The 13417-nt window shown below is 45.5% G+C and overlaps 1 protein-coding gene across 1 annotated transcript in view; it reads right to left on the bottom strand.

Moving 5' to 3' along the window:
• LOC138283954 (E3 ubiquitin-protein ligase TRIM11-like) overlaps window positions 1-13417 on the bottom strand; it is a 222606-nt gene that overhangs the window by 104426 nt on the left and 104763 nt on the right. Inside the window, exon 4 of the mRNA XM_069222227.1 lies at window positions 12379-12609. Coding sequence (XP_069078328.1) covers window positions 12379-12609 — 231 coding nt within the window. The remainder of the gene's footprint in view (window positions 1-12378; window positions 12610-13417) is intronic.

Raw genomic sequence — 13417 nt, forward strand, 5'->3', positions numbered from 1 at the left:
ACGTCGAGGTGAGCAGGGTTAAGGGGGGAGGAGAGGGCGCAGGAGCAGCAAAACACCCTCTTCATTTGCTGTTTTACAGGAGACAAGTATGGACAACGGAGCCTCAGAGGACGCACGTAAGGAGTATCGGAGGATGAGGCTGCAAGACATTGCAGGAATAGGATACACAGGAGAAGGGTCCAAAGGCTAAGAGTGAATGGTGGTCTGCGTGGGTTACCACTAAGCCCAGCTCCAAAACAGCCCAGTACAAGTATGGAAGCATGAATATGTAGATGTATTTAAGCTCCTTCACATGGACATACAGGTTAAGGAAGGGTCCAAGAAAGACGAGTGGGAGCTAGCGCGTAGACCCCATGTTCCCATAACAATGGAGAATCGGACAAGTGCTTTCCTTATATATGCCAGCATTTACTGCAACAAGTACCCAGATAGGGCTATTGCGCTTTTCAAGTACATGGATATCATCCGTAAAGCTCAGATGGTACGCATGTCTTTGCTATGATATGATGAGGAATTTCGGGCAAGGGTGAGCATGAACCCGGAGAAACCTTGGGGGGGATGTAGATTCCGAGTTGTAGATGGCATCATCCCATTCGGCAGCATTGATCCACACAGCAAGTGGTCTGTCAGTGATTAATAAGTCTTTTCAACCCATCCCGCCGGGGGGGAACATGCACCACCCCCCGTTTCCAATGCGGGGGCCTGCTGGAATTTCAATAAAGGCTTTTGTTTGAGACACTCATGTAAGTTTAAACACGAGTGCTCCAAATGCAGGGGTGGCACCCAGTCTTGCAGTGTTTCTTACTGGCCAGTCCAGAAGAGCAATTGAGGGCATCCAGAGGGTGCGGGGCTCAAGGCCCTGGTGGGCCAAGGGGCTCCTATGCCAATTAGGCTTACCAAGTTGCTGCCCTGGTTGAAACTGTATCCTGATGAAAACACAGCGCTGAGATTGGAATGGGGTTTCAGAGAGCGTTTCCGGGTGGGCTATCAAGGGCCGAGAGTGAAGGAGTGGGATGACAATTTGTGGTCAGCCATGGAGTTGCCAGATGTGGTGTCAGCCAAATTGACCAAGGAGGTCAGTGAAGGGAGGATTGTGGGCCCTTTTACGAGAGGCCCATGAAAGATTGGATAAATTCTGCATTGGGTGTGGTGCCAAAAAAGAACAAGGGGAATTTCAGCTCATTCACCATTTGTCTTTGCCGGACGCGGCATTGGTGAAAGATTTATTTGCGCCCGAGGACACACAAGTGGTTTATGCGTCAGTTAAAGATGCCACTTGCCTTATTCGGGGGCATGGTAGGGGTTCAGAGCTGGCCAAGTATGACATGAAGACTGCTTTTCATCTCTTGCCCATTCAGCCAGAGGATTTTTGCCTTGCTGGGCATGCAGTTTGATGGGGCTATTTACGTGGATAGGGTCCTTCCAATGGGTTGTGCTGTCTCATGTGCCTTGTTTGATGTTTTCATTACTTTTCTGCAGTGGGTTTTCACGGACGGTGGTGGGATTTGGGAAGTTTCTCATTATCTAGATAGTTTTCTGTTTGTGGGCAAGGTGGAGTTCGGGGCATGTGACAGGGCTTTACAGTGTTTTGAGCACTTGGTGAGTGACATGGGGGTTCCTTTGGCTACAGAAAAGATGGAGGGTCCAAGTACCATATTGACATTCCTGGGCATTGAGATGGACACAGTGGCACTCATGGCGAGGCTGCCAGCAGACAAAGTGAAGGAACTTGTGTTTTTTCTTCGCCAACTGCGGTTGTTACACAAGGTTGAATTGTGCTTTCTGAATTTAGCTTGCAGAGTGATGCGTGGTAGAACTTTTTGCCATCAAGGTCTGGGAAGCTTTCCTTACAAAGTTTAATGGAGTCTTCATGGTATTTCAGGAGGAAGACACAGTGTGGAAGGTTCAGATCTTTTCAGACGCAGCGGAGCCTCTGGTTTTGGCTTGTTCTGGGACGGCAGGTGGTGTGTCTGGCCTCAATGGGGGTTGACGCAGAGCAGCAGTAGAGCTTTCCTGGAATTCTTTTCTTTGCTAGTGGTGCTGGTGGTGTGGAGGGATGAGTTAACCAATCGGACATTTATGTTTCATGTGGGCAGCTTGACATTGGTGGAATTGGTGTATAGGCTAAGGGCCAGGGACCTCAGGGTACTGCAGGTGCTGCAACATTTCATGCTTTGCTGTTTAACTCTGAATATCATTTTTAAGGCAGCGCACATTTCAGGAGTCAACAATGCTATTGCTTATTCGCTGTCTCGTTCACAGTGGCAATGTTTCAGCAGTCTGGTACCTGGCATAGACGAGCACAAGACGGCGGTCCCGGCGGAAATTTTGGACTGGGGAGCATGATGACGGTGAGGCTCTTAGAGAAGTCATTAGCTGAGTCCACTCGAAGGAATTATTGTCTGGCATGGTTGGAATTTCAATCTTTTGAGGGGACTGAGGAGCAGTGGCGGAGTCAGGGCCAGAGTGCACTTCGGGCACGAGTGATATGTTTTGTGTTGTTTTTGATTCAAAAAAGTTTACGGAGAACAAAAGACACATATGGGAATGAAGGGCCCTGTGGAGAACAGAGGCGCAGTTTAGTCTCTCCACATGATCCTTCGTAATGACGGAAGTGTTACAAGGACAGGATTGGTGGAGGGGAAGCAGGAGAGGGATCAGGGTGGGAGTATCGATAGGCAGGTGAGGTGAGGGTCAGCCTCTTCTGGGCGTTATGCTGACTCATTGCTGGGAGTTTGGCCACCCACCCATCATGCATGGTTAAGCATTTTGGTACATGGTCTTAGAGTGTTTTTTTGGGTAGGTTTGCCTGTTTTAAGACAGGTTGCACAGGGCAGGCAATAGCTGGGGAGGTTGGAGAGTCAAATGCGGGCCTGTCCACCCTTCCGGGGGATGGGAGGAGAAGCAGGTGAAGGATGACAGTGTGTGGGATTCCCAAATCAGGCGGGGTATGGAAGGAGAGTATGATAGCAGGTAAATGGAAGGAGGGGGCTGGGTGCACAAAAGTATAAGTGGGGAACAAAAGTGAAAGGTGGAAGATTTTAAAGGGGTGGTGCGGAAAGGAAGCTGGAAAGTTTGAATGTTAAAGTTATTCAAATGTTTGATGTTATTTGCAATCCTGTCCTAATAAATGGCCTTTTACACTATACGGGACTGTAGTGGTGATTGTGTCACAAAGACAGAGGAAGAGAAAAATTGAAAAGCACCATAAAAGGAGTGAGCTGAAGGGATAGGTAGTGGCTGTAAATAGGTTAAAGAGGCCCAAAGGCACAGCAGTTTTTCTAGGTTGCCCTCCAAATGCTCTACGGGAATTAATAGATTCCTAGGCCCATTTTATAGAATATTTGGATCTTAATACAAATCATTACAATACTTTTATATTTAAAATTGCGGGGGTGTGGTGGGTGGCACCAAATAACATCTGAGAAAATGGAGTGTATTAAATGGTGTGGTTGTGCAACCTCACTGTGTAATACACTTACCAACCCATTTAGGTCTAGTAGGTTTTGTCTCTCAAACCCTCAGCTCCAACCTTGGTACTTGTGGCACTGAGCAGCAAGGATTACACAAAGAAACACATGTAAAGCATTTAAGGTATTGTAAGGATCATGTCTTCCAGCTGAGACCCCTTTTGAATTTCAATTTAAAGATATGCTATTGAACATGTAACAAGTGATCAATTGCTATCTCATCAAACACACGTTTCTTGCACGTGCTCTTATTCTGTAAATTTATCATTGTTAGACTCAGTTTCCTGGGCACCAGGGCACTCAGGGGCTACCCTACTCCATTCACATCAACTAGAGTGTCCAACACTGGTGTCCTGGGGCCTCAGGACTAGTGGACCCAAAACTGATTAACCAAGTACCTCTGTCCAGCACGTGGAAGAGGGTAGTGAGATAGCGCAGTCGAGGGCTTACTCAAGGAGGTGAGTTGGGTTTAGACATTCAGAATACAGGATACACTATACTACCAGCTAATAAGATCAATGTCCAGTCAGCGCTTTACTTTTTAAAAAGAAAAGTACTTTAATACGCATAAGAGAAATATACTACACATAAAACTAGGATAAACAGTGAAAACCGGACATCACTACAACCCTCTCGGCCAGAGTTCTGACCCTAAACAGTGTTATAGCGCCTAGACACTAAGCACTATACCAACACAGTTACCATGTAGACACACAATTAGCATTGCATATTACAGATCATGTTGCACAGGGTTGCTCTCATTTTCTAGAGCCATGATACCAGTCCTTGTATGGCAATGGTGTAGTTTCAGCATATGTTGTGAAGTCAAATGTTCCAGATTAGCCCCAGAACCCACCACCAAAGATCAGTAGTGTCCGCCTGTCCTTAGCATGGACACCACTATGGTGGCGTCAGGGATCTGAACACAGGTGCCTGATGTCTTTGCAGTTTACTGGAGTCCCACTGGACCAGTAGCCTCTGGTGAGCTGTCCACACCTGGTATCCCCATGTATCACAAAGAGAAAGGCGGGAGGCCTGTTCCACAGGATACTCTTACCCAGCTACAGAGTGTAACTGTAAGTATCCCAGGCTCCAACAGCACAGGGGAGGGGTCTGGACCAAGTTATCTCTCCTTCAAAGGATTGGTGTAATCAAGCTTCTCTATCTCCCCCTGTCTGTATTGATGTGATGCAAGCTTCCTTATCTTGAGCAGCTGTTTGTAATCTCCTTGTCTTCCAAGCCAATGCTTCTCGACAAGCCTCACAAACAGCTGCTCTTCTGCTTCTGCATTCAGGCTGCTGAGGGATCCTTTTGCTCTTTCACAGGTGGCAAATTCCTTCATGACTGAATCCATCCATCAGAGAGAAAACTCTCAAGTTCAGATGCTATGAACAAGCTTCCTTGCCTTTACACCAGGATCCCACAGCTGGCTTCTGTAGATGCTTGTAGAGGCATGCAAGGATGAGTTATTAGCCTTCAGGACAGGTTCTTGGTATCAACCCAGGCTATTCTCCAGAGAGGACTTTTAATTAACCCCAGACCCAGAGGTACTGACCACCATTCCTCCTAGCAGAGATAGAGCAGCTAAACACAGATAAGATCAAGTGTCTACCCTAGCCCACCAAGATTCTCCAAGGAATAGGGAGGGGGATAGGTGAGCTGGAATGTCAAGCAGAACAGCTCAGCTCACATTAAAAACAATGGCTCACCTCACAATTCTACCCTAGGGAACCTACTGACTCTCAAACACAATTCCCAGGCAGACAAAGGCAACAGGACCATAGGCAAAGAAGACTGCACAGACTTGATCAGGAGGGTGACTAGTATTTCCCCCCCACCAAGGGTACAAAGATACAGGTATCCCTGACCATAGATTTATTGCTGCCACCATTGGCAGTCTATCACCACCTTGGTAGTGAGGGCAGTAGCTGCTCTCTGTGAAATAGGGGTGTACTATGCATGACCCCTCGACCTCAGAGCTAAGCTCTAGGGTCTTAGTCCATGTAAACAGGGAGATCCTCAGTGGACATACATGTTTGTCATGTTCACTGAGGTAGGGATCCAGAAACCATAGAGTAACGTTTATGTGACTTGCCTGAAGCTCACCATAATGCAGGGAAAGCATGCTCTCCAGAGACATGCAGAAGACTTACCATCCCAAAAATAATGAATATCTCTGATAAACAAGATCAATCAAAAACACACTCTTTGATAATTTAGAGACTTTTCCGTTTACCAGGCCCAGGTAGACCTAATCTACGAGGACCATGGTTACCAATGCCAGAGGGACTAGGAACAAATATACAATGAGGAGCAGGACAAAGAGAAACAGCAAAAGGGGTACCAAGACCTGGGTGGGAAGAATCAGGATGACTAGGAGGATGTGGAGCAGAGGAAGTTGGACCCAATGATCAAGGGCAGAAGGAACAGGAGGACGAGAGGTAGAAGGAACAGAAGGACAAGGAGGGCTATGAGGGCATGTGTGCACTGACCAGGACTAGACGGACAAAGACAACCAGGGCTAGAAGTAGCAGATCCAAGTAGACAGACCAAAGAGGACCAATGGCAAGAGACCAACAGAGAGAAGGACTGGAGACAGGAGAGCCAAAAGCAAAGAGAGAAGATCAAGGAGGAAAAAGGGGTCAGAATCAAGAGGACCAGAGCCAGGAAGACAACAACCAGAAAAAGCCATGGCTAGCAGGACCTGAAAAACCTAGATTAGAATGGTCAGGGGGGTTACAGAGGATGAGGAACTCCTGGTCTAGTACGCTAAAGATCAGAAGGTGCAGAAGTGTTAGACTCAGGTGAATCCTAAACCAGGATGAAAAGGTTCAGGACTCGGAGCTTCTGATACAGGAGACCCAATATCTAAAGGTTTTGGGGCAGGTGCATATGGAAATGAGCACCAGTCAAACCAGAACCAGAAAGTACAGAGCCTGGAAGTTCTTAGGCTAGGATGAAGGAAAGTCAAAACTAGGACAAACTTAGATGCTCTGTAACAGAACAAGTTATTGCAGAACCATGCAGGAAAGGATCAGGACCAGATTGAAGACGACTACAAAGATCAGGACTTGAAGGCCAGTGGACAGAATGTCCAGGATGCTAGATTAAGCAAGACAGGTGTTGGAGCGTGCCCACTCACCTGAAAACCAGGCTGTCTGCAGGGGTGATGACTGTTCTCCCGACCTACTGAGGTACCTCTCAGTGCTGCCGATTGCACCAGGAGCCCCGGCAGGTGCCCCAAAAGGTAAGGGGATTTGGAAAAAGAGAGAAACACTGCGCTCCTTTTCACCAGGTCCTGCCGGGTGCAGTTCTTCAGGTTATGGAGGAATGTCGGTGGAGCCCCTGGAAGTTGCCTTTCTGTGATGAATTACAGTATTGGTGAAGCTATGTGCTATTAAGAGACTGTTTCACAACATTCAATAAAGCATGCAGTATTTATAGCAAGCATGTCTCATGTCTTTGAAAACACGAGGCAGCTCCTCCCTGGAGACCTTGGGGTTGTGGTGGTTGCCTGGCAACCAATAAACAAGTGAACCTGACACACTTAAAATCACGAGGACTTGACACAGTTACATGTGTTCAATGAGCATTGGTAACATCAAGTACATATCAAACATTGCAATATCTAGCCTGAAATGCAGACAGTATAATGACGTTACAAGCAACCCAGTGGTGCTACTCACACATGATTAAAACAACGCCCCTGAGAATGTTGACAAATTAGGCAGAGTTGTTGGGTCCTGACAACAGGGACTAGGACGGCTGAGGGGGGTTTCATGTCATTGAAAACACGAGGCAGCTCCTCCCTGGAGACCTTGGGGGTGTGGTGGTTGCCTGGCAACCAATAAACAAGTGAACCTGACACACTTAAAATCACGAGGACTTGACACAGTTCCATGTGTTCAATGAGCATTGGTAACATCAAGTACATATCAAACATTGCAATATCTATCCTGAAATGCAGACAGTACAATGACGTTACAAGCAACCCAGTGATGCTACTCACACATGATTAAAACAACGCCCCTGAGAATGTTGACAAATTAGGCAGAGTTGTTGGGTCCTGACAACAGGGACTAGGACGGCTGAGGGGGATCAGCGCCAAGGGCACCTAGAAGACCAGTGCAAATAAATTAGGTAAACTAAAAGGATCATGACTAGGAGGACTAGAAACATGATTAATTGGGTCCTGAAGTTTAGAACCTAGGGGACAGGGCTTGATTAACAAATGGGCAGAGCAACCATTCCAAACAGCAGGACCAGGTTAAGGAAGATCTGAGGTAAGAAGGCTAAGTGGAATGCACAGTGGTGGGCTGGAGGACCAGAACCAAAATGGCCAGGCTCAAGAGGACCTGAACAAGGATAACCTGGATCAATAGGACCTGGATCAATGGCCTCAGTACCCGTAGGACTAAATAGACAAGAGACATATCCAGGAGAACAAAGACAACCCAAACCAGAAGGCCAAAGACTAAGAGTGCCAGGACACGAGAAGCAAGATGATCCAGGGTCTGCAGTATCAGAGCTAGAAGGTTGACAGTGAAAACATCCAGGGCAAAATGACTAGGACCAAAAGGACCAAAAATGAACAGGGCCAGATGAGCCACAACTGGTGGAACCAAGAATGGCCATTGTGGCCAAAAAGCAACGTTTATGGTAGCACGCTCAAAAGGACAAAAAGGACCAGAATGACCAGGACCAAGAAGACCAAGACTAAGGTAGTAAGTGGGTCAGGTCCAGGAGAACTAGACCCCAGAGAACCTAAACTATAAGGAATAGGACTAAGAGGATCAGGGACAACAGGCAGAGGATCTTGAGAAGGATATGGACTATAAGAAACATGAATACTATGACCTTGGCCAGGAGTGCCAGGAAGCTGAGACCAGGGACACAGGCAGCCAGAGTCAGAAGGAAAAGTTCTAGGAGGATAAGGAAATGGTAAAGTGACACCAGGAAGATCAGGACAAAGAGTATCAGCATCTTGAGTGCCATGACCAGGGTGAGTAGGAAAAGGAAGATCAGGACTAGGGACATCAGGACCACGATGATCACAGCTTGGAGGTTCAGGCCAGAGGGGTAGGAACAGGAAGGCCAGGAAGATGAACAACACCATGGCCAGGACCAGTAGGACAGGATAAAGGAGGGCCTTGATGAGTCTTCGAAGAAGAACGAGGACAAGCAAGAGGAAGACCAGGGCCAGGAGGATCAGGACCAGATCCGTAAAGACAAGATCCAGGCCAGTAGGACTACAGGTCAGAATAACCAAGGAAGAAGAGGAGATCAGTACCAAAAATACTAGGAGGACTAGAGTCAGGAGGACCAGAGCAAGGAGAATTAGAAGGATCAGCACTAAGAAGACTGGACCTGGATGTCCAGAAGGATCAAGACCAAAACAACAAGGCTCAGAAGGGCCTAAACAAAGAGGACTGGGAGCAAGCAAGACCAGACCATTTAGTGATGTTTCATGTCTTGGGTGTGATGTAAGAGAATGAATGACCTCCTTTTTTGCTTTTGCTGTTGCAGGGAGTGTGTGCCAGTGAGAGTGAGACAGAGTGTAGGTGTACTGGTGGTTGGTGAAAGTGTATGGGGCTGTTCAGGTATTCTGGCCCTGTGCTGTAGAGTGCTTTGTATGTGGGTGTGAGAAGTTTGTGACAGGGGAGCCAGTGAAGCTTCGTGAGGTGCAGTGTGATGTGGGTGCAACGTCACAGGTTCAGTATGAGTCTTGTGGCAGCGTTCTGGATGGTCTCAGTGTGGTGAACGTTTACGTGCATGGACTAATGGAATGCATTATACATGACATGATGGAGAGTAGATACAGCTTCGCTACACAGTGAGCAGGTATTGCAAACTTGTTGATAGAGGGTGGAGACTGTTAATTGAAGTTAAGGAAAAGGGAGAATGGAGAAAATGCTTCCCAAAAATTATTTGAGATCTTTTTTAGCAAAGGGCTGCTGGCTGATTAGTTCTTCCCGAGTTACAAAATAGGGTAGATGGTAGGAGAAAGGGGTAAGTCATAGGTTTCTCTTGTTAAAAGCAGGGCTGCCCTTTTGTCTGTGTCTGATGACTATTCAGAAAGACGATGACAGCTAGGTGCTGAGATCTCATGCCCTTGTTTTGGATACTTCTGCTTGGTGCCAGCTACTGTGGTGTGAGCCTCACCTAGCCAAAAAAGCTGTGTATGAGTGACAATCATAAAATAACATTTTAAAGAGAAACACCCCAAATCAAAACTAAAACTCCAAACCATTTTTTAAAAATCAACATTGGTTCCCTTAAGTAAAACAGGCTGATTTGAAAAACAAAAATAAAAACAACATTTTCCATTTTAGAATGCAGTCATAGATGGTTTGCTGTCTCTTGCAGGCCACTATACCTGTGATCACAACCAATCACAGAGGATCACAAGTTGTTAATTGCCTAATAAATATAAATTAGGTAGGTCTTTCTGCAACTTCCTGTGACTCAGTATTTTGTGAACTGACTGAACAATACATAGGTCAGTTTTCAAAATACTATTCCATTCACACAAAGTATGTACAGACTTTTTTACCACTTTTTTGCAAATAAAATAATATTACATGACAACTGTGTTCACGCTTTGTTTTCAGTTCTATCTGGTGAAGGTACCTGTTAAAATTTCCACAATGAATAATACAACATCATTTAAGCTGTTCAGATTGCAGCTGGGTAAATTGTGACATAATCCTAATATTTGCAAAGCGACTGGCCAAGTTGAGCATATTCAAAAACAACAAGGTCATGGATAGAATGCTTGAATTAATCTCAGCCTCTGGCAATTGCTTCGGCCGCATCCCAATCCATCATTTTTCGCCTTGTCATGCCACTACAGTTTGGACCCAGCCATATGCAAATCAGTCTTGACCCATTTCCTCATGGAAAACAGTCCAGCCTGAACCGCCAAGCCAGGTTCTCCCTGAACCGGAAAACAAGTAACCTAGGACTAGTAGGCCAAGCTGTGCATATTGACCACAATTTAGCCAGCCACCAGGTGAATAATGAAGTTTCTTTACAGGTTATCTGTAAAGCCACTGGCAATACAGTACCTCATTTATGCTATTTAGCCAGCTGCTCGGTAAATACTGACATTTCTTTGTGATGTGCCAGGCTACTGGTCAAATTATATTTAATTTCTGCTGTTAACCAGCAGCCACATAATTAATTACGCTTATTTGTTGTTTTCATGGCTGGTGGCCTCATTTTACATGTTTACTGTTTTGCTAGTAGCTGGTTAATGAGTGAATTTTATTTTGTATGGTTGACTGCTGTCCTAACAGTTCAAACCTCTGCTATGTTGTCAGTGGCCAGATAAACAGTGAGGTTTCCTTATTATTTGCATGGTTGCCAGCCAAACAGTGCAGAGTCTCTATTATGTAGCCAGCAACCAGCTAAATAGTGAAGTTCTTCTGCTATTTACATGGCTGCCAGCCAAACAGTGCAGAATTTGCACTATTTAGCCAGCAGCCGGGTAAATAGTGAAACATTTCTGCTATAGGCATGCCTGCCAGCCAAACAGCATAGAATCTCCACTATTTAGTCAGCATCCGGGTACACATTTAGGTTTTTGCTCTATTTGCGGAGCCGCCAGCTGAACAATGCAGCATCTCAACCATCTAACCTGTGGTCAGGTAAATAGTGCAGTTTTTCTGCTATTTGCATGGCCACCAGTCTAACAGTGCCGAATCTCTATTATATAGAGCGACCTGCCAAATAGTGAAATTTTGCTACAATTATCAAGACCCACAGCAAATTATAAATGATTTATACTATTTAGCCAGTGGCCAAGTAAACAGCAGAGAAAGTTCACTATTTACCTGGCGGCTGGATAAATAGCTGCAACCTTTTTTATAACCTGCAGGTTATGAAGATAAGCTCTCAAGGGACATGGTTCCAAGTACGTAACTGTAAGCAAGCTCTCTAAGCCCTGAGAATGTGGCTGGCAGAGTACTGGCAGCATGGTTGATCATACTGCATCATAACATGAACAATTACAGTGAACAAAGTGCTTGTTATTTGCATTTGTAAAGCACACAAGGGTATCTTGGTGCTAGGTGTGTCTTCCTAGCCCTGCCTATGGCAGGTTGGTTAACTAAAAAGCCAGGTCTTCAGCTGGTTGCAGAATTCCAGACGAGAGGAGGAAGCTCTGATGTGGATTGGGAGGCCGGTCCATGCTTTAGGAATGATGTAGGAGAACGCATGTACACCTGATCTGGTTCTCTGAATATTTTGGATGTGCGCAGTAAAAGTCCTGTGTAGAAGAGGTGTCTGGGTGGTTGGTGGAAGGAAAGCAACCGTTCAGTTAGGTGGAGCGTAAGTTGTGTAGTACCTTGAATATATATGATGAGTTTAAAATGATGTTCTAGTGAGCTGCTAGGGTGATCCTGGATTCTCAATCTAATGCCTGCGTAGGCATATACATGCAGGCCAACAAATTGAGCAGTGATTGAACATTGATGTTTGATGCTTCTGTTGAAGGTCACTATGCACAGAACATGACAGGATATGAAGAGGTCATCAATACATCACTTCTAGTGTTTTACTAGCCTAAAGGGCAATTGGCCAGTGCCTGTCAGTGTGTGGGCCATTTTCTTGACCAATTGTGGGCCTGTTTTATGGCATGATGGGCAGGGTTTGGCTATTAATTTCCCTGCCACTGCTGCAAACATTGCCTACAGCAAGCGCAAACACGGCTTAGTCATTGCTGCCTTGCAAAACATCTATTTACAAGTTCAAAACTACCCTGATTTGCCAATATAGGCCACTTTTTGTAGCTACTTGATTCACTGGTGGGGACACTTTTAGTTTGGTGCCCGGGCCTATTTTCTGTCTGAGTTGGACCCTGATCACTTCTTGTGTGCACTGTACAGTATTTGAAACTATACCTCACCTGAAGGAAGTCCACAGTTGACAGCCTGAGTATCACCTCTATCTCTGTGGTTTTGTTGTTCAGAGTCAATGTTTCCCTCATGCGTTTATCTGTGTGCTTTTGTTCAGCCGCTTTGAGATACTTCTTCATTTCATGCAGTCTCCTGGTCTGTTCTTCCTTTGCGTCTTTCAGGACTAACTGCAGTTCTTCAAATGTACTTATAATGTTTTGCTCCTCGTCGTTCAACTTCTTCTGTCAGGAGTAAAGAAAGACAACTCACATGAGTGTTGCACTCGCAGAGATGAAACTACGAGTCTCGACTAACTATCAAATAATGAGCACTCTAAGGCCCATACTATTGTATTTTGTACGTTTGCACCGATTTTGCCTAAAAAAATGACGCAAATGTGGCGCTAAAAAAGTATAAATATGGTCCTAACTCTCTAGTAAGATAAAGCCCTTATTGAGATGTTTAAAAGCCAACACAACGCATTTTCACGAGAAGTGTACATTAACTCATTCTACTCAAAATATTTCAGTACTAAAAGGTGTTTAGATTCAGGTGTGTGACAAACTCATCACTGCATCAACCACAACTACACAAACATGAGTATATAACCAGCTACAACAGCTACATGTCACTGCACCGATCACTACCATACAGACACCACTAAATCAACCTGCTTGAACATCTACCCATCACTACACCGACAGTCACCACACTGACACCACTATATCAACCAGGTACAACATCAGCATTTCACTGCACCAACCACTACTACACAGACACAAAACCTACTACAACATCTACATTTCACTGCACCGACCACCAACACACAGATACCACTATCTCAACCTGCTAGAACATGTACCATCACTGAACTGACAACCACCACACTAACACCACTATATCAACCTGCTAGAACATCTACATTTCACTACACCAACCACTACCAAACAAGCATCACTATAAAAGAAAATGCTAGAACATATACCTATCACTGTACAGACAATCTCCACACTGCCACTGCCATATCTACCTGGTACCACACCTACCTTT

This window comes from Pleurodeles waltl, chromosome 3_1 (genome assembly GCF_031143425.1).
Source record: "Pleurodeles waltl isolate 20211129_DDA chromosome 3_1, aPleWal1.hap1.20221129, whole genome shotgun sequence".
Classification (NCBI taxonomy): Eukaryota; Metazoa; Chordata; class Amphibia; order Caudata; family Salamandridae; genus Pleurodeles; species Pleurodeles waltl.